Source organism: Hemibagrus wyckioides, linkage group LG15, assembly GCF_019097595.1.
Source record: "Hemibagrus wyckioides isolate EC202008001 linkage group LG15, SWU_Hwy_1.0, whole genome shotgun sequence".
Classification (NCBI taxonomy): Eukaryota; Metazoa; Chordata; class Actinopteri; order Siluriformes; family Bagridae; genus Hemibagrus; species Hemibagrus wyckioides.
The window spans coordinates 20,600,355-20,626,491 of record NC_080724.1 but is presented as its reverse complement, the minus strand read 5'-3'; the positions used below and the strand labels follow the sequence as shown (position 1 = coordinate 20,626,491).

The 26,137-nt window shown below is 33.9% G+C and overlaps 1 protein-coding gene across 3 annotated transcripts; it reads right to left on the bottom strand.

Moving 5' to 3' along the window:
• Positions 1-1,842: 1,842 nt before the first annotated feature.
• Positions 1,843-26,133, bottom strand: LOC131365484 (cadherin-like protein 26). 3 transcript variants are annotated; one of them, XM_058409038.1, is made up of 17 exons: positions 26,020-26,133; positions 18,374-18,487; positions 17,465-17,614; positions 17,082-17,226; positions 15,911-16,083; positions 13,945-14,076; positions 13,567-13,749; positions 12,642-12,955; positions 12,274-12,416; positions 10,217-10,447; positions 9,443-9,664; positions 8,989-9,110; positions 8,467-8,574; positions 8,006-8,056; positions 6,712-6,759; positions 6,318-6,398; positions 1,843-3,747 (listed from the first exon to the last, which is right to left on the bottom strand). In XM_058409038.1, exons 1-17 carry the CDS (start codon positions 26,053-26,055, stop codon positions 3,544-3,546), a joined length of 2,457 nt encoding a protein of 818 aa, XP_058265021.1. In that variant the 5' UTR covers positions 26,056-26,133; the 3' UTR covers positions 1,843-3,543. The 3 variants fall into 3 exon arrangements, with proteins under 3 accessions (XP_058265021.1, XP_058265022.1, XP_058265024.1); XM_058409039.1 differs by having other exon boundaries at positions 6,318-6,395; XM_058409041.1 differs by lacking the exon at positions 26,020-26,133 and having other exon boundaries at positions 18,294-18,426.
• Between the last annotated feature and the right edge of the window lie 4 nt (positions 26,134-26,137).

Sequence of the window (26,137 nt, the reverse complement as noted above, 5' to 3'; positions counted from 1 at the left end):
ACCTAATCACACCAGTCATAGTTTATACCCATAGAATAACTTTACTTTTGGTTAACATATGCTCGAAAGAGAAGCATCTTTAAACAGAACCTGAAACCTTTAAAAATTTTATGTAGTAGAATATGTGTCACCTGTTCCAGGTCCGCCACACATTTATTATGGTTATAGCACTTGTTTAAACTAGAGAGAGTTAAGGTCTGCTCTGTCTTATATAGAGAAACATCCAATGTTTTAGATGAAAAAATAGTTCGGTTCAAACACACCCCGGTTTACGGCTTATCGCTCCCAGATGCAAATGTGTCCAGAAAGGTGTCAACTTGAAAATCTTGTACAACAAAATCTTCTTTTTTTTTTTTCTAAAATGAATTTTTTCTTTTTTTCTTTTCTAAAATGAGCTTACTGAACATCAATAAATGTCTAAAGCTTATTGACTACATTTAATGGATTTACAATTATGCCAGTCTCACCAATGTGTTTCTTTAATTTCCTATTTAACTTCCAGTTTCCTATAAAAAAAATAATGTGGTTATGGAGTAAACTGGGCTGCAGTCAATAACAGCATTATAGCATTTTGTCCTGTATACAAAGAGGTCTTTTTCTCACAACTAACTTCCTCTTTGTACAGTTAATGGTAACCGCAACCTCTGGCCTGCATGTATTTCCTCTTGTTTTATATCAACACTCACTGTGGTGTCAGTTGCAACTGCTGAAAGCTGTGGCACCTCCGTAGTTGTTTTTGTTATTGCTGTCTCCTACTAAGGTGGAAACTTATTTTTGTATGAATTTACTGTGTTCAGTTCATCAACAAGTTGCAGGATATACATTTTTAAACAACATATCTGTTTTAGTGATTAACACTAGTAACCTATGAAAGTAAAATACGATTTTTGTAGGAGAAACTATTCAACCCTTTGCCCTGTTGGACTTAGGTGATTTCATAGTAAATTAAGAATTTTTTTACTCTTGGAAATATAGAAAAATGCATATGTACACATTTCTTGCACACAATCAAACTCTCTCTTTGATATATTTTCACTATATCTCAGCACACTCTGTCCTGGGCTGACTGTATAATACCATTTATTATGACTGTGACATCCTTTGTTTTGTCCAAGAAATTCTTTCTGTCCTGTTTTGATAAACACATGCCAAATACACACTCCTTGACAGTTTCTTCTTCCGTAATTTAGATAATCACTTTTGTAATAAACTCGCCAAACCTCCAATGGACACGTCAGCCACCACATGTGTTTCTGTTGACATTTTTTGTTTAACACTGAATATTATACTGTTCTGCTGTATAAATACTCCCTGTTCATCTCAGTACATTTCGAGATCGAGATTTGCTATTTATTGACTGTCTCTGAGTGGTTCTTTAGCAACATCTTCCCTTCTCAGCAGAGATGGCAGCAGCAGCATGGCTCAGGCTTCCTTCCTGAGTAAACCCGAAAATTGTAAACACTTTTTGTTTTCAACATAGTTGAAGATTTCTCTCACTAGGAGATACGTTTTGGGAATTTGGAGTCAATCACTGGCTCACACTAAAAGTCAGCACCTAGTACTCTCCCTGAATTGCTTGCATCACAGCAGATAGCTGTTGATGTTAAGAGAGTTTCATTACTGTGAGATGCAAGTTCACACATGCCCTGCAGTAGAAAATGTGGAATGTGGGCACTCACTATAATGCATGTCTAGCATGAATACTAGACATTGTGGTAATGCTGAGTAGCAGGCAAAGTGGGGCAAATGAAAGCACCTGCATTGTTAGATTAGTTATATTTTATATTCCCCTTTATTCACCCAAATTATTAAAAGTAACTTTTGGTATAAAATAGACTGTACGGTATATGTAAAACAGGCATTTATTTATTTTGCAGACACTTATATCCAAAACAATGTACAGATTTAATGACAGAATCCAGTCACAGCTAAGCAATTGAGGGCACAAGGATCCCAGGGAATGATTTCAAAATCATAATTTCTTGTGTATTTGTTATAAATGTGTCTGTCTGTATCACTAGGTGTGTTTACAAGGACACTTGTAATCCGATCATAACAGGACTAGAAGCACAATCAGATAAAAAAGTGTCATTTAAACACGTCAATCGGATGGAATTTGCCACATCCGATTAAAATTTCATTCGGATGGTAAGGGGTGGTTTAAACCATTTTTAGTCCGATCGGGAGGACATGTAAACACTTAATCGGATGGAATATGTTCCTGGAAAGTTCTGCGCATGTGCAATGATGCAAGAATGACATATGACGTACGGATGTTGATACGAATGACGTATGACGTACTAATGTTTTCATGGACTGTGCTCATGTCAAAAAATCTAATCCGATTCTAATCATGTGTCATGTAAACGCGCATAACAATCTGATTACTTTATCCTGCGTTCATGTAAACGCTGTGATCGGATTCGTCAATCTGATTGAATTCAGTCCGGCCTGATTAAAAGTGTCCATGTAAATGCACCTACTGACTCATCCTATTTTCTGGTGGAAGTGATTCCATGGAAATATGCATTATTATTATTATTATTATTATTATTATTATCTGCACAAACCGGCCTTAAATCTTGAAATTTATAAACAAAAATGCTTTTATTTATAGGTCCAATGTTCCCATAGACCATGTAGACCATATACAGTGCCCATGGCAGTCTTAAAAAATGTTTTTGTTGTGCATTTTTGTTTGTATGAAATATATATGTTCTCCATTGTTTTTAAAAGAAAAATGTTTGAGAATATCAGTGGACATTTTAATGAAATGCTGCTTAAAGGACCCCATTCTGACTCACAGCAGCACTGTGTCCCAGCTTCATAGTACATTCTCACAGCAGTTCATATCTGAATACAGATGCAGATATTTACATCACTATACAGATACCATTAGTGGCATTGCATTACACCCCAAGTATGTATGAATACCAAAAAATAAATTTCAATTAAATTCCTAGGTCTTTCCAAGTAAGAGTATAAGTACTTTGAGTTAAAAAAAACCCCACCAACTACTAATAAAGAACTTTACAAAATACAATACAACAGTAAAACCCAATTATAACTGCAATCAAAGCTGTGTTCTCTAAAAAAATATTGTTCCCATTTTTTTATTCATTTGCATTTTTTTCATTATCATTTCTTTATCATATCTTTAATAAGTGCCTTAACCTTACCAGGGTCTCCCACAGACCCACACTTGTTCAACCTTGAGCAGTGTTGAGTACCAGTTCATGTAAGTTTTTTTAATCGACAAATTAATTAATTGATTGGTCGATTAAGTAATTAATTAATTAATGTTTAAGCTTGAATCATTCTACCAATTCTCAGTGCAGAAAAAACATGGTTTTCTGCTAGTGATCTCAATCAGCAGAACACCATCCATCCATCCATTCATCCATCCATGAGGTAGGTATGCGAAATTGGGATAACCGACATTTTCCAGTGTCATTCAAGCACACAACACTAACCGTAATCTGCTCTTAAAGAGTGAGCAAAAATATTTACTGATAATTAGTGATTATTTAGTATTTCCTCAGACTATGACATTAGATCAGGCTTGCACATAGCCGCTAATTTGTTGAATTGGATATCTAAATTTGTAAATATGTCTAGATTGAAATCTGTCTCAGGAATGGAAAGGGTATCGAGGTTTTGGTCTGTCACAGGTTCTCCTTCGACTGCATAGCAGTGTGGCTTATAATCACCAAGCTCCTCTTGTGGGTTCTGGAGTTGGAGGAGGCTCTGTAAAGGTGAATTAGGATTAAAAAAAAAAAATATATATACATATATATAATATAATATTATATATATATATAATATATATAATATTATATTATAATAATATATAATATATATATATATATATATGTATATATATTAATATATATATATATATATATATATATATATATATATATATATATATATGTATATATACAGCTCTGGAAAAATATAAGATATATATATATATATATATATATATATATATATATTAATATATATATATATATATATATATATATATATATATATATATATGTATATATACAGCTCTGGAAAAATATAAGAGACCACCAATAAGATTCACAGATCTTTAATAACTCAAATAAAACAAAATGCAAATCATTTGTAAACCAATTGTGTTAATGCTTTGGCCAAATAACATTAAGAAATCAGCATTTGGTGGAATAACCCGATTTGCCCAATGTGTTTTGGCATGCTCTCCAACAGTTTTTTTTTTTTTGCTGTTGGGTAACTTTATACCCTTTTTGCTTTTGCAAAAAAAAGCAAACAGCTCAGATTTGCTTGATGGTTTGTGACCATCCATCTTCCTCTTGATGACATTCCAGAGGTTTTCAGTAGGGTTCAAACTAGGGGTGCCACAGTACTCAATATAATATTAAAGCGTTCGGTACGACCTCCACGGTTCAATACGGTCGGTTTTTCCTTGAAATAATAATAACCATGCGTTTTATTACTCTCTGAAGCGCCTGTTTGTGTTTGCCTGTACTGTATGTCTACGCGCTGAGACAGACACACCTCCCCTCGAGTAAATATCCAATTATTGAGCGCTAAAGTTAGGGCTGCTTAACCATGCTTGCGATGCTGGTGTCAGATTTCACAATCTAACCCTGGCAAGCGGTGAAATGAGACGGAAATACGCCGTCTTTCAAATCTGTGGTGTGGGGACATTTCGGATTTGTTGTTGACCATGATGCCGATGAAAGAAAAACGGTAAAAAAAAGAGCACTGTTACACACGAGTTCCATACTCAAATGGAAATACTGCCAACATGACCGCACATCTGCAGGGCCATCACCCTGCGATATCACTGTGTGGAAGCAGGATGGCAGAGCAGGTAACACAGGCATCCAAAAAGCAAGTCCCTAGCTGATTCCTTCCAGCATTCATACACCACTGGAGTATTTGCACCCGTTTTCCGTGATCGGTGATGTGGGCTTTCGACACCTTATAAAAGTGCTTGAACCATTATACACTACCGCCACGTCTTTTTTTTTTTAGCACTGAGGTAATTCCCGACCTCTATGAAAAGACGCGCAACAAACTCGAAAACGAATCGGCTAAAGCACATAGCCTTGCTCTAATAACAGATAGTTGGACCTCGTGGGTAACAGTTATCTGACCGTGACTGTGTTCATTACATAGCGGTTCGGGAAATAAACAGCGTCGTGCTCCAAACCCGTCCCCTGTATGAAAGGCATACAAGCGCTAATTTGGCAGAAGAGTTGACGAATGCAGTGAATATTGTGCATGCAATTCATGAAGCTGACGTGCTGTGAGCTGCCAGTGTTAATTTTTTATATATCTTTATTTTTTATATCTCACTATTTTCAGTACACTATGAATGTGTACAAGTTGATTTTTGCATTCAAGTAAAATAAAGAGAATTGCATCTAAAACCAGTTTTTTTTCTTCTTAACACCTTACTGTTCCTGTCACCTAAGCAAAGAATAATGAAAAAAACACTTTAATTTGCCAAGCCATCCGAACCAAACCCAACCGAAAACCTTGAGTAAAAAGTGAGGTACGTATTGAACCGTGGGCTAACTGTATTGTTGCATCCCTTGTTCAAATCTGGAGATTGGACAGTGGTCTCTTTTTTTCCAGAGCTGTGTATATATATATATATTATTTTTTTTACTGAAATGCCAACATTTTGAAAAGGCTGTGACAAAGTCCAGTAAGTTTATATCAGCTGTACATCATCTTACTTTAAATTTAATTAAATAATAATGATAAAAGAAATATATGTATATCTTAAAAATATTAGTTGCGGTCACAAAAGGCAGTGTTTTCTTTCAATCAGTTCAGCTAGAGCAGGTTCACATACACAATATAACATAATACACAGGATATTTACAACTCAGGTTTTTAGTAGTTTTCTACTATTTCTATACATTTCTTGCTCATTCTGAAATGCTAAAGAAAAGAAAATAGATTCCACCTTTCTAATACTTTTTTTCCTCTTAAGTATTTATTCAGTATTATTTTCAGTGGCTTGGGTGTATCACCCATTTTTAACATTTAGAGTTCTGTAAATGACTATCCACTTTGCAATCAACTAAATGTGTAATAAAAAAAAGGGAAAGTACCCAACATTATGTAACACAGTAGGATGCATTTAACATTACTTTTTCTGCACTGATGCTGACATGATTGCTATTTCCTATTCCCACCATTTTATTGACCATTAAATTGAATAGATTTAAGTTTTCTTGATTTCTTTCTTATGAATGAATCTTCCCTCGTGAGACTGAAATGAAACAAACATAAAATTCGTATAGCCTTACCTGGTTAAGTTGAATCAGCAATGCTTCTCTCATATGAATGTCATCTGAGTAGTAAGCAGAATAGTTTCTGCTCATTGACTGCTGGATGAGGAAACGATATCAGCATGTCAGCTATGTTCATCTTTTAGTTTTGGCATAATACTGGAAAGCATACAGTATAACAAACATATACCAAACAACTTGTGTGCCTGTTGTCTAAAGAGTTAATTTTCTGTAAACAAATAGGAGTCTAAAAAGTTTTACTGACCTCTACTGGCACAAAATAAAACATGAAACTAAGCAAAAGTTGGATTTAGTTAGCCATTACATGCCTAATTTGGTAGATTAAAATGTAAAATATGTAGCCTAAATAGCAAAGTCTTGTTAGAATGTTTGAAGGAAAATAACATCTTACCGTCATATCATAATTGTTGATATTTCTGTAAGAACGTCTTGTCGAACTCTGAGGTGTGTATACAGAAAAAACAGTGTGTCAAATACAAGTGTAACTTTGTTAAAATATGACTAATTTGTCCATCAGCTATTTTGCCATGTTCTTGTTTCTTCTTGTAATTAAAATGTTGTCTGCTCTTCTGTCCTGTTTAATTATGTATTACCTTACCAGTATCTTGCCTGGACTAGTCCTTGAGGTGTATAGTGTGTATGTCTTTGATCATGCCTTTGACATTTGTCTTGCTTTAGACATTAAGTCAAGTTTAGACATTAAGACATGAGACAGTTGAGATCACACTACATGGTGCCTAAGGCCTAGAAACTTCTAAATTCTCCTAACAGCTTTATACATTTCTTTCTAATTACTGTCGTCATCTATCTTGCTTTAATTCTTTAATTATAACCTTTAGGTTCATACTTTTTACTTTTCAGTGTTTATGCCAGATGCGTGAAGTGCTTGTGTTACTTGAATTCCATGTTTAAAAAAATGTAAATACTAGAAAAGCTGGACAACTATTAAGACATTTAAAGAACATGGGGTAATTTTTTTAATTTGACCAGATATTATCAGTATTTTATTGCATGAAAACCAGATACTGTTAAGTGAGCAGCAGATATTATCATGTGTGCACCAGATATCACCAGACACCACTGCAGCCGCACAAAAAAATGGTTTCAGTTTAACAGACATAGTGCCTAATAGTTCCATCTTGCAGTTATGCTGTAGCTGAATGAATATTGTCTAGCTTATAAAAATTTACCTTCAGCTAGGTCTCAAATATTAAGACGACAAAAGTCGTAAGAACTACAGCTGCATAGATGAACTTATTATGTTTATTGAACAGTAATTGCAGAGTTCAGGTCAGCACCATGATTACAGGATGCACAGAAATTCTGGTAATAATTTGAAAATAATGAAAGAAAATAATTTGCTGTGAAGTTTAATCTTAATGAGAAGTTCAGATGTTTCAGAAACTGATTCCATCTTTGTAACTAGATTGCAAGAGGATAAAACCACATTTGGCATTTTGATTTCTATGCAAGAGCAGATTCTACTTCTCATGGTAATTCTATCTAACATTAAATGAACATTCATTAATTGACTGACTCAGAGCTTGCAGTGTGTTTAACACTGCCACACTCCACTCATGAATAAATAAATACAAATGCCTGGTCAACAAGTGCCGCTCTCATAAATCTATAAATTTTAGTTACAGACATCCTGTAAATGGACAACGAACATAAATCATATTTACCCGTCGGAAAGATCTCCTAATCATTTGCTGGTCACTGAAAGCTGCAAATCCCTGCAGAAAGGAAATGTAGAAATATAGTGAGCTGAAGAGTATCGCAGGGATTGATCAGTTCTAGGAAGCTGGTGCCTGTTTGACTTTCTGTTTACTCATCATAAGTTCCAACTGAGCGACATCATAGAAGCTATATTTATATCGAATCTTGAGGCTAAAATGCTACCGTTTCAGTTAGGATAAACTAACACACAGCATTTTGTCTCAAAATTGTGAATACCTAAAATCACAAACGCCCCAAAAACATTTACACAAGTAGACAAGTTCATGTGTTGTCTGTCACTAAGTATAGAAATTGTTTAACGCTACAATGGTCTTAAAAATATAAAGCAAACAATAGCCAGTGTCATGATACTGAACAATTAAATGTATTATGTTACACTAGATTTGTGCTTGGTGATATCACATACATTGTTAACCACAAGCTCCTGAGTGGAAATCCCATTTTGAGCTCCAAGATGATCGGTTGCCTTCACAGGGTTCTCGCTCATGTCCGTTTGGAATACTTTCGGTGGCATCTTTGTGAAAAAGATCAATATTGTCAACACTTGCAGCAGAAAGAATCTAAATATAAACAATACATCGTTTTCTTAACTGAAAAGATTATAAACAGAAAATAATTATACTAGACACAGCTTATTATGAATCAGAGCCTCCATTTCACTTTTTTTGTAGCTTTTAAATTTTAAATACAACATGCTTGGTAACATTAGATAAGAATCTCTTTTAGTATTGACAGTTTATTGTATTCTTATAGTGTTTCTATAGTATTGGTTTCCTTGAGTATTTATTGTAAATAATACAGTAGTCTATGCATTTCAAATAATAAAAAATGTAAGAATAAAAAATCCATATTATAGGATATGTAATGTAAATATAGTATGTTATTATTTACTCGTAATGTTCATTAAGTATAATGTATTTTCCGTAACCTTGCAGTCTGTGCCAGGTGTCTCAATGTTGGATTTAATAAGATACCAGTCGGGAGCATCATCAGTTGGGATCATAGCTTTCTGGTGTTTACAGGATAGCAAAAGAGCCATCAGAAGGAATGCTGTCCAAAAACAAACATTTTAGTTATATATCTCAGACAAATCCAAAGATACAGCTTTAACATGTGGAAGTATCTATCTCAAATTTTATGAATGGTAAAAATGATTCATTATTACTGTATTAATGAATAAATTAAGCATTATTTACACATTTCTCATCTGATTATTATTATTGAGTTCAATGTTTTAATAAAAAAAGGATTTTATTGTTCAGCTGAAACTGAATATCTATTTTTATAGACATAATATCATTTTTTTTCTTATTTATTTCATTCACATGCAAAGATAACACATGAAAGCATGCATAATGTGAGTTCCTGAATCTCAGTGTTACCTAGCAGTAACAAGAAGGCAAAGATCATGATCCCAATGGCGCTAAGACTCGGCCGTGCATACACAAGTCTGTGACCTTGGCAGTTGGGTGTGATGGTGCAATCACACACAGTGACAGACAGGTTTTGGACCAAACCAAATCCTTGGTTGTCTGATATTTTCAACTGAAGCCTATAATGGCCTGAATGTAGGTTCTTCTCTCGGACTAGGTTCACAGTCGTTCCTGCAGAGAGATCATATTATGTATTCATTGTCACATTAATTCAGCATCTTGGTTTTTGTACAATATCAGTAACATTTATAATAGTATCAGTTTATGTGCTAATAATGCAAATTGTTTCTCTTCAATTATTCATTCGATTGTGACTGAAATTGTGCAGAAATAATCAGCTAGAATTATGTTCAACAAATATTGTTAAAAGCAAACTAAAGTAGTGCTGGAGTTTTCAGTATATTAGCCGTTATATTTTGCTAATTATTTTCAAATATTTTGCATCATGTTTTAAGAATTTTGGCATGTGTAGTAGCTTGTATTTCTTGTTTGTCTTATTTCCTGTACACGTATGCTGTTTTAAATTTTCATTTGCTTATTCGAGGCAAGGTTAAATGTCGAATACTCTCTTTTTCTTATATTTGAGCCGTTTTATCCAAGTATGACTCAGTTTCTACTATCTGTGAATACTATCTGTATATACACTGTGCATTATCTTTGAAACTATGATATTGTTATCCCAATTTTAGGTGAAAAACTGCAATGATAAAGTGAAAGGTGTACCAGGGTTAGGTTCAATTCTCCATTTTCCATCAACATCTCCCTGTAGCTCATAGTGGAATGGTTCACTGTATGGTGGAAGATCCAGGTCTTCAGCAGTGATGTTAGTCATAGTTTCCTTGTCTGCTAAACACACATACACGTTTTCACTGTCCTTTTTCAACAGTGGTACATTATCGTTCTGATCCCCTAGATGGATGATCAGCGTCCCTGTACCTGTCAGTGGAGGTTGAGCTGTAGGTCAAAAGACAGAGGAAAAAAAAGCAAATTGGTGATTATGTGGTCTATGGAATAAAACTGGGGGTGGGGGGTGGAGGGTGGGGGTGGGTGTCCAGAATGAATATTTTCTTTAAGATCTGCTCATACCCTGTGGATTCTTAGGATCCTGAAAAAAGGTGCATTAGGGAGTATGCTGAAAGAAGCCTACATGGCTAACAAAGAAGTTGAATACTGTACTAGCACAATAAGTTGTGTTCACTTCAGGAACCATCATACAAGATACTATACAAGATGTGCCTATCAACTAAAAGTTGCAGATAGTAATGTCAGAAAGACAAAGGCGAGTGTTAATTTGAGACCGTTCATCATCATGAGCTCCATGAAGAGCTTGATGATAACAATCATCTAATGAAATACATTAAACCAAAAGAGAACCCGAACCATTTTTTATCACATAGAAGCCATTGCAGATCTTATATTTGGTTATAATTCAAATTTTATTTATCACATATGAAATCATACACAGTACGACATGTAGTGAAATGCTTTTTACTACCGTCCTCTGTTTTGAAGAAAGAAGAATCGAGAAAATTTAAAGTGTGTGGACATGAAAAATATAGGGATATAGATAAAATATTTAGAGAGGAAAAATAAAAACTAGCATACTAGAAATTAAAGACATAATAAATTATGAAAAATTCAATAGTTATCAGATATGCATATAAATAAATGCATATATAAATGCATACATACAAATATATATGTGAATAAATCATAAATAGCATTTTCCTCATTCTTCTGAAATTTTCACTAGTTTCCTTTTCAAAATCATCAACTTGCCTACTTGAACAGATAGTAGGCAAATGTCTTGTAAAAAAAAAATCTTTTTTTCTTGCACTGGCTATCATCCCTAAATTAAAAAAAAAAAAAATCCAGACCGTGACCCCTGTCAACTGTCCAAATTTAGTTTATCAAACCTCCCCTTTATCTCAAAGATCCTAGAAAATGTTGCAGTACAGCAGTTTTGCTCATAAGAAATAGTATGCATAAAACGTATCAGAATTTATGCCACATCATAGCACAGAGACAGCACTGGTTAAAGTAGTAAATAACCTACTACTGGCATCTGATCAGGGTTATGTCCCTTTGCTGGTATTATTTGACCCTAGTGTAGCTTTTGACACCACTGATCATACTATTCTCCTTGATAAACTGGAAAATGTTGTTAAAACAGCTGTCTCCTGGCTCAGGTCTTATTTGAGTGGTTAATAGTTTGTAGATATAAATGGTGACCTTACGCATATCAAGGTAAAGTTTGGTTTTCTGCAAGGTTATAGGCCCAATGCCTTTTTTCTTATATGTGCTACATTGGGATAAAATAATTCACAAATTTTGTTTTGCTGATGACGTACAGTTGTATGTTTTAGCAAAGCCAGAAGAGGAACATTTTATGTAAGCACTGCAGTATGCTGAAATTCAGACCTTTTTTTAAATTTTAAGAAAAGTTTTTGGTTTTTTTGTTTGTTTGTTTTTCATAATTTTGAGAAGTAGAAATTTTAGGAAAAGTCAAAATATTAAGCCATAAAATAAGTCACAAGTCAGGATTTGAGATGATAAGGCAAAATTTTGACACACCACTGCTGCCAAAATAAAGGTAACAAAGTTGTTGTTTCTCTTTCTGTTGTTGTGAAAGAGCTTCTATAACATTTGTTGAATTCTAATGCCAGTGAGGCTAGTGGGTACAGGGTTTTTTGAGATTGCTAAAAAAAAGCCCCAACTTGTTAATACTTACATTATTATATTAAAAATGAAATTTAAAGATTACCCCTAGTGTTTCTTACCATTGTCCACAACATACACAATGACACTGTAGGTACTGTTTTTCACAAATGGTGATTCTCTGTCCATAAGTTTGGCCACAGAAACCTGGCCAGTCTTTGGATCTAGTGTCACCCAGTTGTCTTTATCTTCTCCTTTAGCAAAGCTAGAAGAGATAGAGATAGCAAGATGGTATCAATATCCAGTTGGCAATTAATTCATTTGAACATGTGTATTCTAATGTACTGTGCATTTTCAATTTAGCTCTTTTAGATCAGGTATGGGCAAACCTGTGGCCAAAATCTGACTTGGCAACTGCTTTTAACTAACACTTCATGTTAAAAAAAAACAAAAACAAAAACAAACAAAAAAAAAAGGTAGTTCCACTTACAAAAATGAGCTGCCAAATGACTTATCTGGGTCTTTGGCTGTAAAGGTTTCCAAGTGGGTTCCAACTTTTGCATTCTCCATGATCATTATTTCTTTAACAGGTGGTACAAACTCTGGTGGGTCATTGATGTCCTCGACAGCGATAGTGACGGAATAAAGCTCAGTAGGTGTAGCTGTGCTGGACCCTTGAGCAAAAGTCTCTACATCCCATAAACCCTGCGGAGTACGGTTTTTCACTTTACAGGAGAAGTAGGGCACCTCATTTTCCACACTGATTGACACATTTCTTGAAGTTTGCTCCTCGTAATCCATTGCCTAGTTATTAAAGAAAGAATAATGTTTGTGATTCATGTAAACAACTTAAATATATTAGACAGCTCTTATTGTGCTCAACAGAAAATAACGCATGGTTAGCAGTATAAAGTGATTTACAAATAAAAATCATAGATGTATTCACACTAATTGCTGGGAAATCCCATAAGTTTCTATCATCAGACATAAGACAGACATTGCCAGCCTAAATCGTTCAACATAGTTAACCTGTCATGTGATCAGTAATGAACTTGTCCTGCTTGAACAGTGAATTTCTACAGCTCCTTCACAATTACTATTGGTCCCTTGGTGGGTTCATTAATTAATGCCTGCTTTTATGACCCTGACATTCGGTGGACGTCCTCCTCTAACTAGAGACCACTTCAGCATGGGCTATTATAAGTAGATTCATGACACATAATTTCCTAGGCTGCCACACATACATGTAGTGAGTTTCAGTCTGTATGCAATCTATGAAACCATCCTACTCAGCATAGATGACAAGGTGACAGTTTTCCAATTCATAGTTTTATTTGTCCAAAAAAAATACAACTGAAATACCTTTACAAAAAAAACAACTGAAATTCCTTTACAAAAAAAAAACAGCTGAATACCTTTACAACAGTCAAGATTCCTTCGTTTGTTTTGGGGTCAGTTTCGATTTTAAAATAGTTCTCTGGATCTCCATGAAGAGTGAATTTAGCTTTCCAGGCTGGTGACCCCTGTGTGTCTTTGTCTCTGACCTGCAAGCGCAGAACTATCACTCCACTCTCTCGTTCTTTTATCTTTCCAGAACCCTGAAAAAAACTTATGTTTATGACACTAATGTCTAAAATATTAAGATTTAGTAGAAGAGCATTTAGTTGATTAGTGAAAATATTGTATTACATTTTAATTCCTTTATTTGATAAATGCTTCAAGCATAAAGTAAATTAGGTATGAGCAGTCTGATTAGTTACTTTGCTTAATGGTATAAACAATTTAGTACTCACTGTGTGACCAGTGATTTCAGGGAGGTGATTGTTATGGTCAATGACGTTCAGGACCACCTTGCTCGTGCTGGATAGCTGCACTTTGTCTCCATTATCTTTAGCTTCGATCAGAAGGGTATATTTCTGTGCTTTCTGGAAATAATTAATATATATAATATTTATATTCTCAATCTGTGCATCAAATCCATGTTTTGAATTAAAAACTGTTTGTGGACTGCAATTGAAAAACTTTTGAAAACTGAACTAGTTTTTGTTATTCCACTAGGGGGCAGAAACTCAGTGCCATAAACTCTGCTACTTATAGAGCTGGGCGATATGTCCTATAAATTGAATCTCCGATTTCTTTAAACACAATTCGATTTTCGATTATTAAATGATTTTTCTTTTAAAAAAAAAAAACACTAAAGACTATATGATAGATTTTTTTTTTTAATTTGAGCAAAAACAATATAACCACACATATGAACTGCAAACTTACTTTCAATAACAAGTTTTTTTTTATTTTAGAAAATCAATAATCAACATAAAAACCTTTTTTTGGGATTAATAAAGTACAAACTTTCACCAGTCTTTACAAGTTCTAATTATCCTAGCAAAATAAAGTAATATAACAAAATATGAGTGATTTGTGAACTGCAAACTGCAGACGTAACTTAAATCACTTTTTATAAAATAAATAGTTGTCACCTGAAAAAAAAAATCCTTAAAAAAAAAACAATGTTGTAAAGCAGTTCAACATGCAACTTACATGATCAATAAAATCAAACAGGGTATAATAGTAAAACATATAAATAAATAAATAAATAAATAAATAAATAAATAAAATAAAGGTCGGACTAACAGGGTAGGATGGTAGACTTATTGCAGCATTCCACTGTATTGCATAGATGTGTATAACATTTGAGCACTAAACAAGCCAAATACAAGTCTTCCTGATCTCACACACACACACACGTCCTCTGATCCTCGCTCTGCGACACTGCGGTCTGCGGATTGAAGAACGTGCTGAAAGACGGGGAAAAGCCGAAGTCTGCAGATGTTTTTGTCACTAGGCCATTTTTAACATTTCTACTCAGCCCTCGTAAGATTCTGCGATTCTCCAAAAACTGTACACAAATTCATGATCGCCTCAGTCCCCTTTAAATTTCATATGAAAACGGTGGCAGACTTCGGCTCTTCCCTGTCTTTCAGCATGTTCTTCAATCTGACGGAAGAAACCACGCCTCTCTTGGAAACCAGCTCTTTGCGTCGCAGAACTATGGAAGCTCGCTCTGACTAACCGAAGTGAAATTGTAAAATCGATTTTCGTTTTTCAACATCAACATAAACCATAAATTCGAATTAATCGAAACTAACGATTAATCGCGCAGCTCTAGCTACTGACAATGTTCTAATGATATTTAATTATTTTTTGGCAGCCTTTCAAATGCATGTTGTGTACATGACTTTTTAAAAAGAACTTTTTCTAGAAGCGTCAAAATATGGGATGCAGTCACAACCTATGAACCTTTAAAAACTTTTTTTTATTGGTCTATATTGTTGTTGGTAAGTGTAATATGGCCCATCTATATTTACAGCATTTGGCAGATGCCTTTGTCCAAAGTGACTTATAGTTATCGCTTTTTCATACAACTGAGCAGTTGAGGATTAAGGGCCTTGCTTAATGGACCAGCAGTAGCAGTTTGGTACCCCTGAGATGTGAACTCTCATCTGATCAAGATTCAAGAAGTACAACAAGTTCAGAAGTACATCTCAACCACTGACTTACCACTGCCTTTTAGCTAAATTAATGAAATTGTAAATGTGAATATAAAGATACAACTTCAGTATTTTTAGGCTTGTTTGGCATGTTTTTCACTATTATCATTTTACTATTAATAAAACCATGTTGGTGGGAAAAATATGTTAGCATTGTAGAATAAAGCCACTACAAACAGTAGAAAAAAGAAATAACTGCTCTGATTACCTCATAGTCCAAGCAGCCCTTGAAATAAATACTTCCTACGTCGTTGTTCTGATTTATATAAAATTCAACATTATCTGTTTTTGGGGTGGTTGAGACAAGTCTGTAATTGAAGGTGCCATTGGGGGTGGTTCCATCGTCATCATCTGATGCAAAGACCGCCAGAATCAATTTACCTGTTGAGATACGTAGCGTTGGTACAAAATGGCATCGAAAATTTGTTACAATTCACACAAAATCTGCACAGAAAAATCTGATGGTTAAAATGAGGATACAGAGGTAGGATTAGTGTTTGAACATTAACATCCAACTTTGTTTCTAAAGCTCAGTTTCAAGAATTTCCTTAACACTTTCAGTAAGCCGTAATCATGGTGAAGCTTAATCATTTAGAAATGATCAAGATGAAGAAGCAGTTTTCTTTTTAAAATGACTCTGATATGTTTTTGGTCCAAGTTGCTGATTGAATATAAATATGGCCATGCTTATGTGCTGTGTGCAATGTAAGCTGGCTGATAAAACTGAATGCAAAAATTGCATGATGTATATTCAGTATATTTAAAAATAAAATATGTTATAAAAACATTCAGATGCAGGTGCACCCTCAGCCATGCTGACTGACCGAGCCACAGAACAACGGAAATGTTTCACTGCTGCTCAGATGAACCCTGTCTGCAATGGAACTTTTCTTATCATGGGAAACTTGGTATTTGATCAGACGTTGATATATATGAGATTCACATATCTGTTTATCTCAAAATTAATGTTTAAAAAGTTTTACTTAAAAATATTCCCATGGAAATATGTTGCAAAAAATAAGCTTACAAACCCAGTTGCAATACAGTGAAATGGAGCCACAGCACAACAGACAGTTGTGTTAAATCGAAAATGACTGGGTGAAACAATTTTAATGACTAAGTAATGAACAAGCAAAAAGATAAATTAAAAATACTATCAATTTCATTATACATGTAATAACTCTGTAATGTTTATGTACTTGCATACTTTAATTGTTTCTGTTTTAATGGAATTTTATTGTAATTATTATTTTAATGTATTTCGTGTATTACTTGAAATATCTTTAAGAGAAGATTTGGCAAAAAGTGGCACACTTCATTGTCCTTTAACTAAGTAGCAAATATTGCACATGAAAGTTGTGTGTATATTGTTACACCACCTTGAGGTTCGGATTCATTGATTGATTTTTCATAGTTAAGAGGTTTAAAAACAGGTGCATGGTCATTAATATCCTGGATCTTGACCTCAACGCCGAGTCTCGTGTCCACTTTGTCATTCGAGACATTCTTTGCTTCAAACTTGAGCTGCAATACATACAAAGAGTTTATGTTGTATTACAATTTACAGTGCTGAAGGACTGAAAGTGTAAACAAGTTAGTGGCAGTGTTAAGTGTCCTGTACTTATTAATGAATTAATTCAAATGAACATGAATTATAAATCATGTAAGAAGGCTATATAGGTTTATCAACTGGTTGTGTTGGGTGTAATTATTTTAAATATAATTGTCACTCTAACCTTTAAGCTCATAAGATCATACCTACCCTGAGAACTGGATAAGCCTCATAGTCGACCATTTTATGCACAAGAACCTCACCAGTTTTACCGTTGATACTGAGCACACCTTTGGGTTCCACCTCAACACCACTGCCACTGAGTTCAAAATTTACTAGATATTTCTTCTCTATATGAATCTGAAACAAAAACCACACACAAGTGGAAGAAAGAAAGACAAAGCTTTTATTTGTTTTGTATTAATTACACTAAAGTGAGATTTATTTATTTATTTATTTGTTGCATAAGCCAGCTTGCTAGTAAGCTATCATTATATTTAGGTTTGCTTCCAATCATGATTCTGATATTACATTTTCTCATTGTTGATATTATATCATATTGCCAAGACTTATAGTTTCTGATATTTAATAGGAGAAATTTAAAACTTCAAATAAGGAGAAAGTAACTGAGCTTCAAGGCTTACATTTGATCTCATATAAAAACAAACAGCATAATTTTCATAATTCAAAAGTTTTCATATTTTTTATAATTTACAGTAAATCTCTACCGGCTTTCAAGTTTCATATCCCACAAAAAGTTGCATAGTTTTTGGAGGGACGAGTGACATCATACACTAAACACTTTTTTTTTTTGCATAATAGCATAAAACCATCAGTACAAACTTGTATTGTAAAGATCAGAAATATTTTTGCTTATGTACATAGTCTGAGAAAATTCACTTGGCATTTAAACCTTGAACAACATGTCACTCTGTGTTTAGTAACAAAAAATCTGCAAATAAAATACATATTGTGTTAAAGTATATGCTAATACAACACTCTTTCCAGCATTTACGAAAGCTAATGAGCAGCTTATTACCTCAGAAATGAAACTGTATAAAATTCCAGTTTGTCCCCGCACAGATTCCATATGTTCCAATTTATCTGAAAGATACTCACAGTGCCGAGTACATATGGGAAAGGGCCAGGATTTTCTTCCTCTATAGTGAAGGAGTCAATGATCCATGTTCTTTTCTGCCTGATTTTGCTGTAGGCTGACACTGCAACTACACACTACGACAAGTAAAGAAAACCTCCATGAGTAGACTGCAAACAAAGGAAAATGTCTGAGCTGCTCCAATTTCAAACATTTCAGTCTATTTGCACTGATCTCTTTCTAAGTGAATACTTTTATACATTTTATATATTTCATCATTTTTTACCTTTCCTATGTGAGAGCCAACTCTAAATGGATTTTTACTGTACATGTGAACAAAAAGCATACTTTACTATCACCTCCTGCAGAGGTTTAAAGAAAAAACAGAAACTGCAATTTGCTGAATAGGTTAGGGACGTGTTCAAATGTACAAAAAATGGGCATTTTATACGATAATATATATGGGACTGAGGACTAATCGCTCAAATTAGTCAACGACAGTTTGCAATAATTGTTGGGGGTAATGCAGTACAAAAAAAAAGAATTACAATAATCTAACTAGATAAAAAGATAAAGATCAGGGGTGTCCAATCTTATCTGGAAGGGGCAGGTTTTTATACCAACCAGGCAGAAGCCACACCTGAGTCTACTGAAAGCCAAGAACAACAGAAAAAATGTCAAATTAGGTGTGGCTCCTGATTGAGTGGAATGAAAACCTGCACCCACACCAACCCTTTTAAGATAAGACTGGATATCCCTAAGGCAGACAGTTAGATGAGAAAAGATAAGATAAGATAAGATAATCCATTATTCGTCCCAAAGCAGGCAAATGTGTATAGTTATAGCGGCAAAGGAACAGCAGCCAAAGAAAAAGAAGGCAAGGTGACATGAAATAATAAAAGATATTATAAAGAGACATAAAGATTTACTATCTGTTGTAAAATAATATACAAAAATATACAGAGGACTATAATGATAATACTAATAATGGATTGATGCAAGTCAAAAATTTCTGTGCATGCCAAATTTGTTTGGTAAAAGCAAAAATGTAATTTTCACATATTAAAATGACTTTTTCATATAACACAGTAATGTATTGTGTACGGTTCAAATTCTTGTAATCACATGGTTACTGAGTAAAATGTATGTTGTGTTACTCATGTTTCTAAGCTAAACATATTAAAGATGGCCAAAGAATTTAAAAGACTTTATCTCAGTATATTATTTTTATGCATTCCATGTGTTGCAACAGCTGACAGCATGATTTGAATTAAGAATATGCAAAGAGTGTAATGAGTGCAGTGTGAATGCAGGCTAACTTTAGAGTACAGGTGAATGAGTTTGGATGTTTCCAGAAATGGTTCTCATTATTTCAAATTAATTTAACACAGTAATAAAACCTTTACTTTGAAGTTTAGCTTATTTCCATGCCAAAGACAACTGCTGCAAATCCAACATGCAATAGCAAAAGACCCCTGTGTTGATAATGCCCCGACCTCACCCAAACAGGCTAAACTGGATTTTCACTTGGCATCAGACATGAAGGTAACTCAGAAAGACTTGTAACAAGATATATTGTCAAGGAAATGCTGCCACAGTAGAGTCTCTGACATTTTGACAAATACTGAACCAGATAGTCACAAGTGAAAGTGTATCACAATCAGTTTAAAGGTAATTAAAGTAACTTAAAGTAATGAATAATGAGTAAAAAAAAAAGGGTAAAGGTATCCCTATTATATTTAGAAGGAAACTGACTGAATATAGATTTTGTTCAATCGACCAAACTTTAGACCAAATAACAGCAGCCAAATTTACCATGTGTGTTGCTCAAAGCTGTTAGGGTTTATGTTATGAGGGCTTTGTTACAAAGTTCCCGTGAAAAAAAGGATTACTTGAGATATAGTTACTATAATAACTATAAAAGAAGTATTCGTAGGGACTGTATTTTAATGCTGATTGTCTGTTAGGCTGCTTTACTAAACCCACACTATTGACTTGTTCTTACATGATCCTCCTTAATAACAAGTCAATTTATTAACACATTATCTTTATTACTCTATAGGCATATTCTTTTCTCTCTCAATATTTTTGATCGTTGTCCAAAAGACTTTTTTGTACAGGGAAAACTGGTTTATTTTCCAACGTTCTCTTTCAATGCCTACCAAAAGCTGCCTGTTAAAAAGCAAAGATTAATATTTTATGTTTTTGTGTATGTCATGAGGCCAGATGTGAAGCAGAGTTTCTGTCATTCCTGTTACTCCGAAGTTAATTATTTTCCACAAACAGCACAACCTGAAGTTTTTTATTCCTGTTATACTACAGCATTAGGATTCATTTATAGTGCACTTCTTTATTTTTAGGTTTTATGTTTGTTGTTGTGGAACATGCCCAAAACAATTTAGTTCCTGTTATCATTTATGTATAAGCAGCTGTAAACTGGTGTTCCCTCACCAGTCTTTCTTTTTTCTTTTTTTTTAACTTAAAGTGGAAAAATGCAGCTTGGTCATCTCTCTATCCTGACGGGCTGGAAAACATAACACCAAGTAACCTCTGACGTACCGACACTGGAGACTCCCAGACAGAGCAAGACCACCTAAGCCTATTTAGTGATGACTCACAGAAATATAATTTTATCTAGTTTTATCTTACAAAGGTGTTATTTTCTTTACATTTATTATTCTAAGATGTGAACAAGGAAGAAATTGGACAGAACATTGATTGCATCATTAAAAAAAAAAAGTAAATAAATGACATTTATAAAGTCAGTGGCTAAACATTCCTGTTGCATCAGGTAGCTTGAACTCTTGGTGTTCCGTTTACTTAAACCCTCCTTTGTCTGTTTTGACAGGAACATGTTTCTTACCTCTGGCTGTTTACTTTGACACCAGTTGCAACAGCATATCATTGGCAATTATGTGTTGATTATAATCCAGCTTATTTTCTTCTGTCAGTAAAGAAGGTGTGATATAAAAACTTGCGTAGCACGTTATAAGGAGTGTTTATATGTATATCAATACTGTAGTTATGAATTGTCCATGAAAGTGCTTCAGTGCTGTCCATCAGGAAAATAAGTAAATATTAAAATATAAATAAAAGGCATAATGCATCAAATTCACATTGTGAGTAATTGTAAACCATATGAAAATTACAAATGTATTTATTTATTTATTTATTTTCACTTTTTTTTTGAATACATGTAATGAAATTTTCAGTAGTAATGCAGGTGTTTTTGTTTATTTATTTATTTATTTAAATTTGTTTATAATTTGTTTTGCTCACATGATTATTTAAAAAAATTTATTTCATTTTTAATTTATGGTCATTTTCCTTGATTATTTTACATGTAAGATCATTTTACATATAAGATCATTTATAATGAATTTCATTATCAAATCATTTGCATGATGTTGCATGTGTTTACCTTGCCAAAGAAAAATGCTTTGTGTGTGGGTTTTCTGTACAGTAATTGTTTCAAAATGATGTTCCAATTAATAATTGGTAAAATATCCATTAGTATTAGCCATGGACAAAATAAGAGCTAAAAAATTTGCCCCAAGGATGAAAGTTTGCATTTATTTTAAATAACCAGTAGGGATGTTGGGAATGTCGATCCTGGCTGTAAAGACATGAATAATACATGTCATTACACAACTATAGAGAGACCCGAGTCTGAGGGTCTGATCGGAGCAGGTCTGCTGAGCAACTGTTTTGGGTTTTTTTCCCCTCAAACGAGATTTTGATCAGTTTTCCACAACAGTTCTTCATGAAATATTTATAGAATAATAAATCCTTCAAAGCTTCACACAGGTTGAAACATAAATATGTATTATGAGAATATCTTTTAAGTATTAATTAAAAACGTTCTTAATTTTTATGAATCATTTTTATGCTATGTCTTACATTTATTAAATTAAACTAGTCTTTAAAGTTTAATTAAAAGTTTACAAGTGTTCACTTTATAATTTAACTGAAAAACTGTAATGATTTTTAAAAAGAAATGATTTTTTAAAAAATTGTTTGAAAATACGAAATTCCAGAATTTCAGGCAAAATGTTTGAATTTTACTCAGGCTTCAGCACCCATATGTCTGGAATATACCGTCAAGTTTGAACTGGCTGTTTTTTATTATGTTTATAGCATTTAGCAGATGCTAAATATAAATATGATTCTTCTACTTTCGGCTTTACCCTTCAGGGGTCGCCACAGCGAATCATATATAAATATAAGCGTGATTAAAAGTCATTAAGGAATAAATGAAATAGGAAATGAAGGAGTAGATGAAAAATTGTGTTTTGTCCAAAATACCAAATAACAAACTTTAGAACATAATATAAATCGTCATAATTATATTTTACTAAAATGCCTTTTTAATCTTGCTTTCAGCAAAGATCATTGTTGTGAAATCAGACAGCCACTTTAACAAACACAGCGCTAAATGCAGCCAATCTGCGCAAACATAGTTAAAGACCTTGCTGGATAAGCGTGATTTATTGAGACAGAGAAAACCTGCTTTGATTAGGTATTTGGACACTTCATAAAGAAACAGATCCATTAAATCAGATAGCAGCTGTCAAAATATCCACAATGCATCAATGCCACCACATGTACACGCTCTGTGCATATGACGGAAGTGAGCTTATATTTATCCAACCCAAAATATATGCATGAACAGATCTCAGAACTCAGTCGATTGAAATGATGATGATGTGACTTACTTCAGTTACAAGTCCACTACTATTTACTATGTTGTTGTTCTTTTGGCTGTCCCCCGTTTGGGGTCACCACAGCGGTCATTTGGTCTGCATGTTTCGATTTGGCACAGGTTTTAGTCTGGATGCCCTTCCTGACGCAACTGTCCCATTTAATCCAGGCTTGAGTTAACTCTTTAGTGGCTGGGTTAGCGCCCTGTCTGGCCGCGGCAAAGAAAGCGCCGGCATCCTGCCGCTGGACCACCAGGAGGCCCAATACTATTTACTATAAAGACCTAAATTTCATGCTAAATCTGCGTGGCCTTCCTCTAACAGCTAGGAATGTGAGGTAATAGATAGGATCCTTCAGATCCCGTGAAATGTCAAATCAGACAAAAATGTTTTCTGTTTTGCAATAAGATTAAATGAGATCATGCCTTTATATCATTGTTTTCTCTTCTTTTCTATGACAGTACAAGATTCATGGTTTTTTTGTCCTTGGCTAAAAAGCATAAACAAACACGAAACGGAATTTCGTAATATATCAAATTATTTAAAAAAAACAAAACAAAAATACAATACGATCAAACTAAACAATATCACATCATGTCATTAATGGGTAATTTAAAGATGATATTTTGAGGTTTCATTAACTGATACTAGATGTCAGATTCATATTTTTTTTTAGTTCATTTTTGTGGAAATATTTATGCTACTTCAAAGTTGATGATTGGCCAACTATTAACAACACATCCCAATTGTTTTACTCTTCTTACATCACAACAGTTTTGCAACTGAAGTTTTGCGTCATACTCCTGTTCATATATAGTTAGATTTAGTGGTTTCACATGTCTTCAATAAAGCTGATAACAGGAATATGGTGAAGTATTCCGTAAGGCGTTTATTTAACATGCGCTGTGAAAGACACCAGTGTCAGCTGTTTTTAATAAATAAAGTTTTGTTACAACACTGGAGGCTCATTCTATGAATGTTAAATAAACCTCTTCTTACAGAAAACCTCACTTTGTTAATAATTACAGTTTTTGAAATGTAGAAGGCCCTCTGTTCACACCCTTGTGTAAATTGTTATTTATTAGAAGCACTAATTTAATTAGCATGTTAGTACATATAAACATGTGAACAAAGAAATATAAAGAGTGCTGACCAATCAAGACAAGGAATTAAACTGTGCTATCTGTTGTTAATGCTTCTTTAGCAAGAAAAAAACAAACAAAAAAAAACAAAAATGTGTTTATCAAGTGAATGACTTACTTTAGTAAAGTGATCTAATTTTTTTGGTCCCATTATTGGTTCCTATTGAGTGTTAATACATCATTTCTGAATACATAATCATTCATAATCCTTTCAGCTTTATTATATCTCGTAACCCAGCCAGATTTTGTGTGCTGTCTAACAAGGTCACTTTATTAGGCATTTTGTGATAGTGAAATTATTATTTATGCATGTTTACTGAGTATAATCCATTGGACTAATGTGTTATTGGGTATTTTAGGGATGCTTGGTGACACACATCTCACTTCTTCAGTCAAAACCGTGCAGTTTTCAGAAGAAACAGGTGTGTAGGTTTTGACAGGAGACCCAGAGGGAATAACTCCATAGTTAATGCTGTATTGCCAAAGGGAGTGGTGCTGCTTTTAGTTTGTCTACTAAATCATCCATAACCAGTAAACGTTTTAGAACATGTTGTGTTTCTTTTTGCCAATATTGGCAAAGAAACTGAACAAGTGTGCCTCCAGATCTATCTATCTATCTATCTATCTATCTATCTATCTATCTATCTATCTATCTTAAGAACTCTTCATTCTCTACTCTCAGTGAAACTGTAAATGAGTGCTTTGTTAAGAACAAGTGCAATTGTTTGAAGCCGATACTGTAAATTAATATAAGGTAATATAAGTCAAGTTGTTTTTAGTTGATATTATTATTATTACCTATTACATCAGTTTTCAGACTTACATTAAAAAACAAAAAGAAACATAACATAATATCTGATCTCCTCTGTGCTTTCAGAAATTTGATGAATGATGGGTGAAGGGAGTGAAGCTAATTAACCACTACCATTGCTCTTATTTGCTTTAGCATTGGAAAGAAGGGAAAAAAACAAAAGAGAATTAAAAAAAGAGAAAGAGAATTACTGAACGGAGCACAAATGTTATGAATTATGCTTTATGTCTTGGGGAACACACACACAGTTAGTCACCCACTACGGACAATTTAGAGATGCCATTGAGCCTCCAATGCATATCCTCAGTCCAGAGGGGAGGAAATTGGGATACCTGAAAGAAACCCCCAAAGTACAACACAAGGAGAACATGCACACATAAGCAGATGTGGGAATCACACCACCAACTCCAGAGGTGCAAGGCAATAAGCCACCATGACCAGTATTGCTAACAGTTAAAATTTGGAAAAAAAAACAGCTTTATAATACTCTGAGAGCTTGCAGAACTTATAAATAACAACACAATATTACATCTGAAGAACTCAATGTTAAAATTTCAGTTTATACCATAATAAGTAACCCTTTAAAAAAAAAGAGTTTTAATGAATTAGGGCTTTGATGTAGCACTACAAAATGGTACAATCACCAACCCCACCCTTAACTTTAAGTGTGAGACTGTGTTAAAGATAATTATTACTTTAAAAAAGTGCTTTAAAGTGCTTAACCCCAGTGTACTTTGCCCAAGGCATTATAATGAGCCATGAATGTTCCAACATGTTTCATGATTCTAACTGATCAGAGAATTGCAGTTAATGATAATGAGGCATTGAGTTCATAAACCTGCAGAAGCACTGTAATGACTATCCAAATCATCCAAAAAATAAATAATAATAATAAGCATTTTATAAAGATTCAGTAATAAAAGCCCTGTAGCCATATCTGAATCCCAACAGGATCTTAGCTAAAATATGATGAGATTATTTGCACTAATCAGAAGATATGCATCATGAACACTCACCAGTGTGAGGATAAGCATTAAAGTCCATAGCTTCATTTTTGTAGCAGTGAATAAACAGGTGTGAAAGACGGAGCTGTAAAACCTTCACCTTCCTCACATACCAGTCTCCTGTTATAGC

Excerpts from the sequence above, each read along its gene's own strand:
- LOC131365484 (XM_058409038.1), bottom strand. The coding sequence starts at position 26,055 with ATGAAGCTATGGACTTTAATGCTTATCCTCACACTG. Across the intron at positions 12,417-12,641 it reads TCATTTGGCAGCTCATTTTT|CTTTGCTAAAGGAGAAGATA; the intron begins GTAAGTGGAACT and ends TATCTCTTCTAG. Across the intron at positions 9,665-10,216 it reads GAGAATTGAACCTAACCCTG|GAACGACTGTGAACCTAGTC; the intron begins GTACACCTTTCA and ends ATCTCTCTGCAG.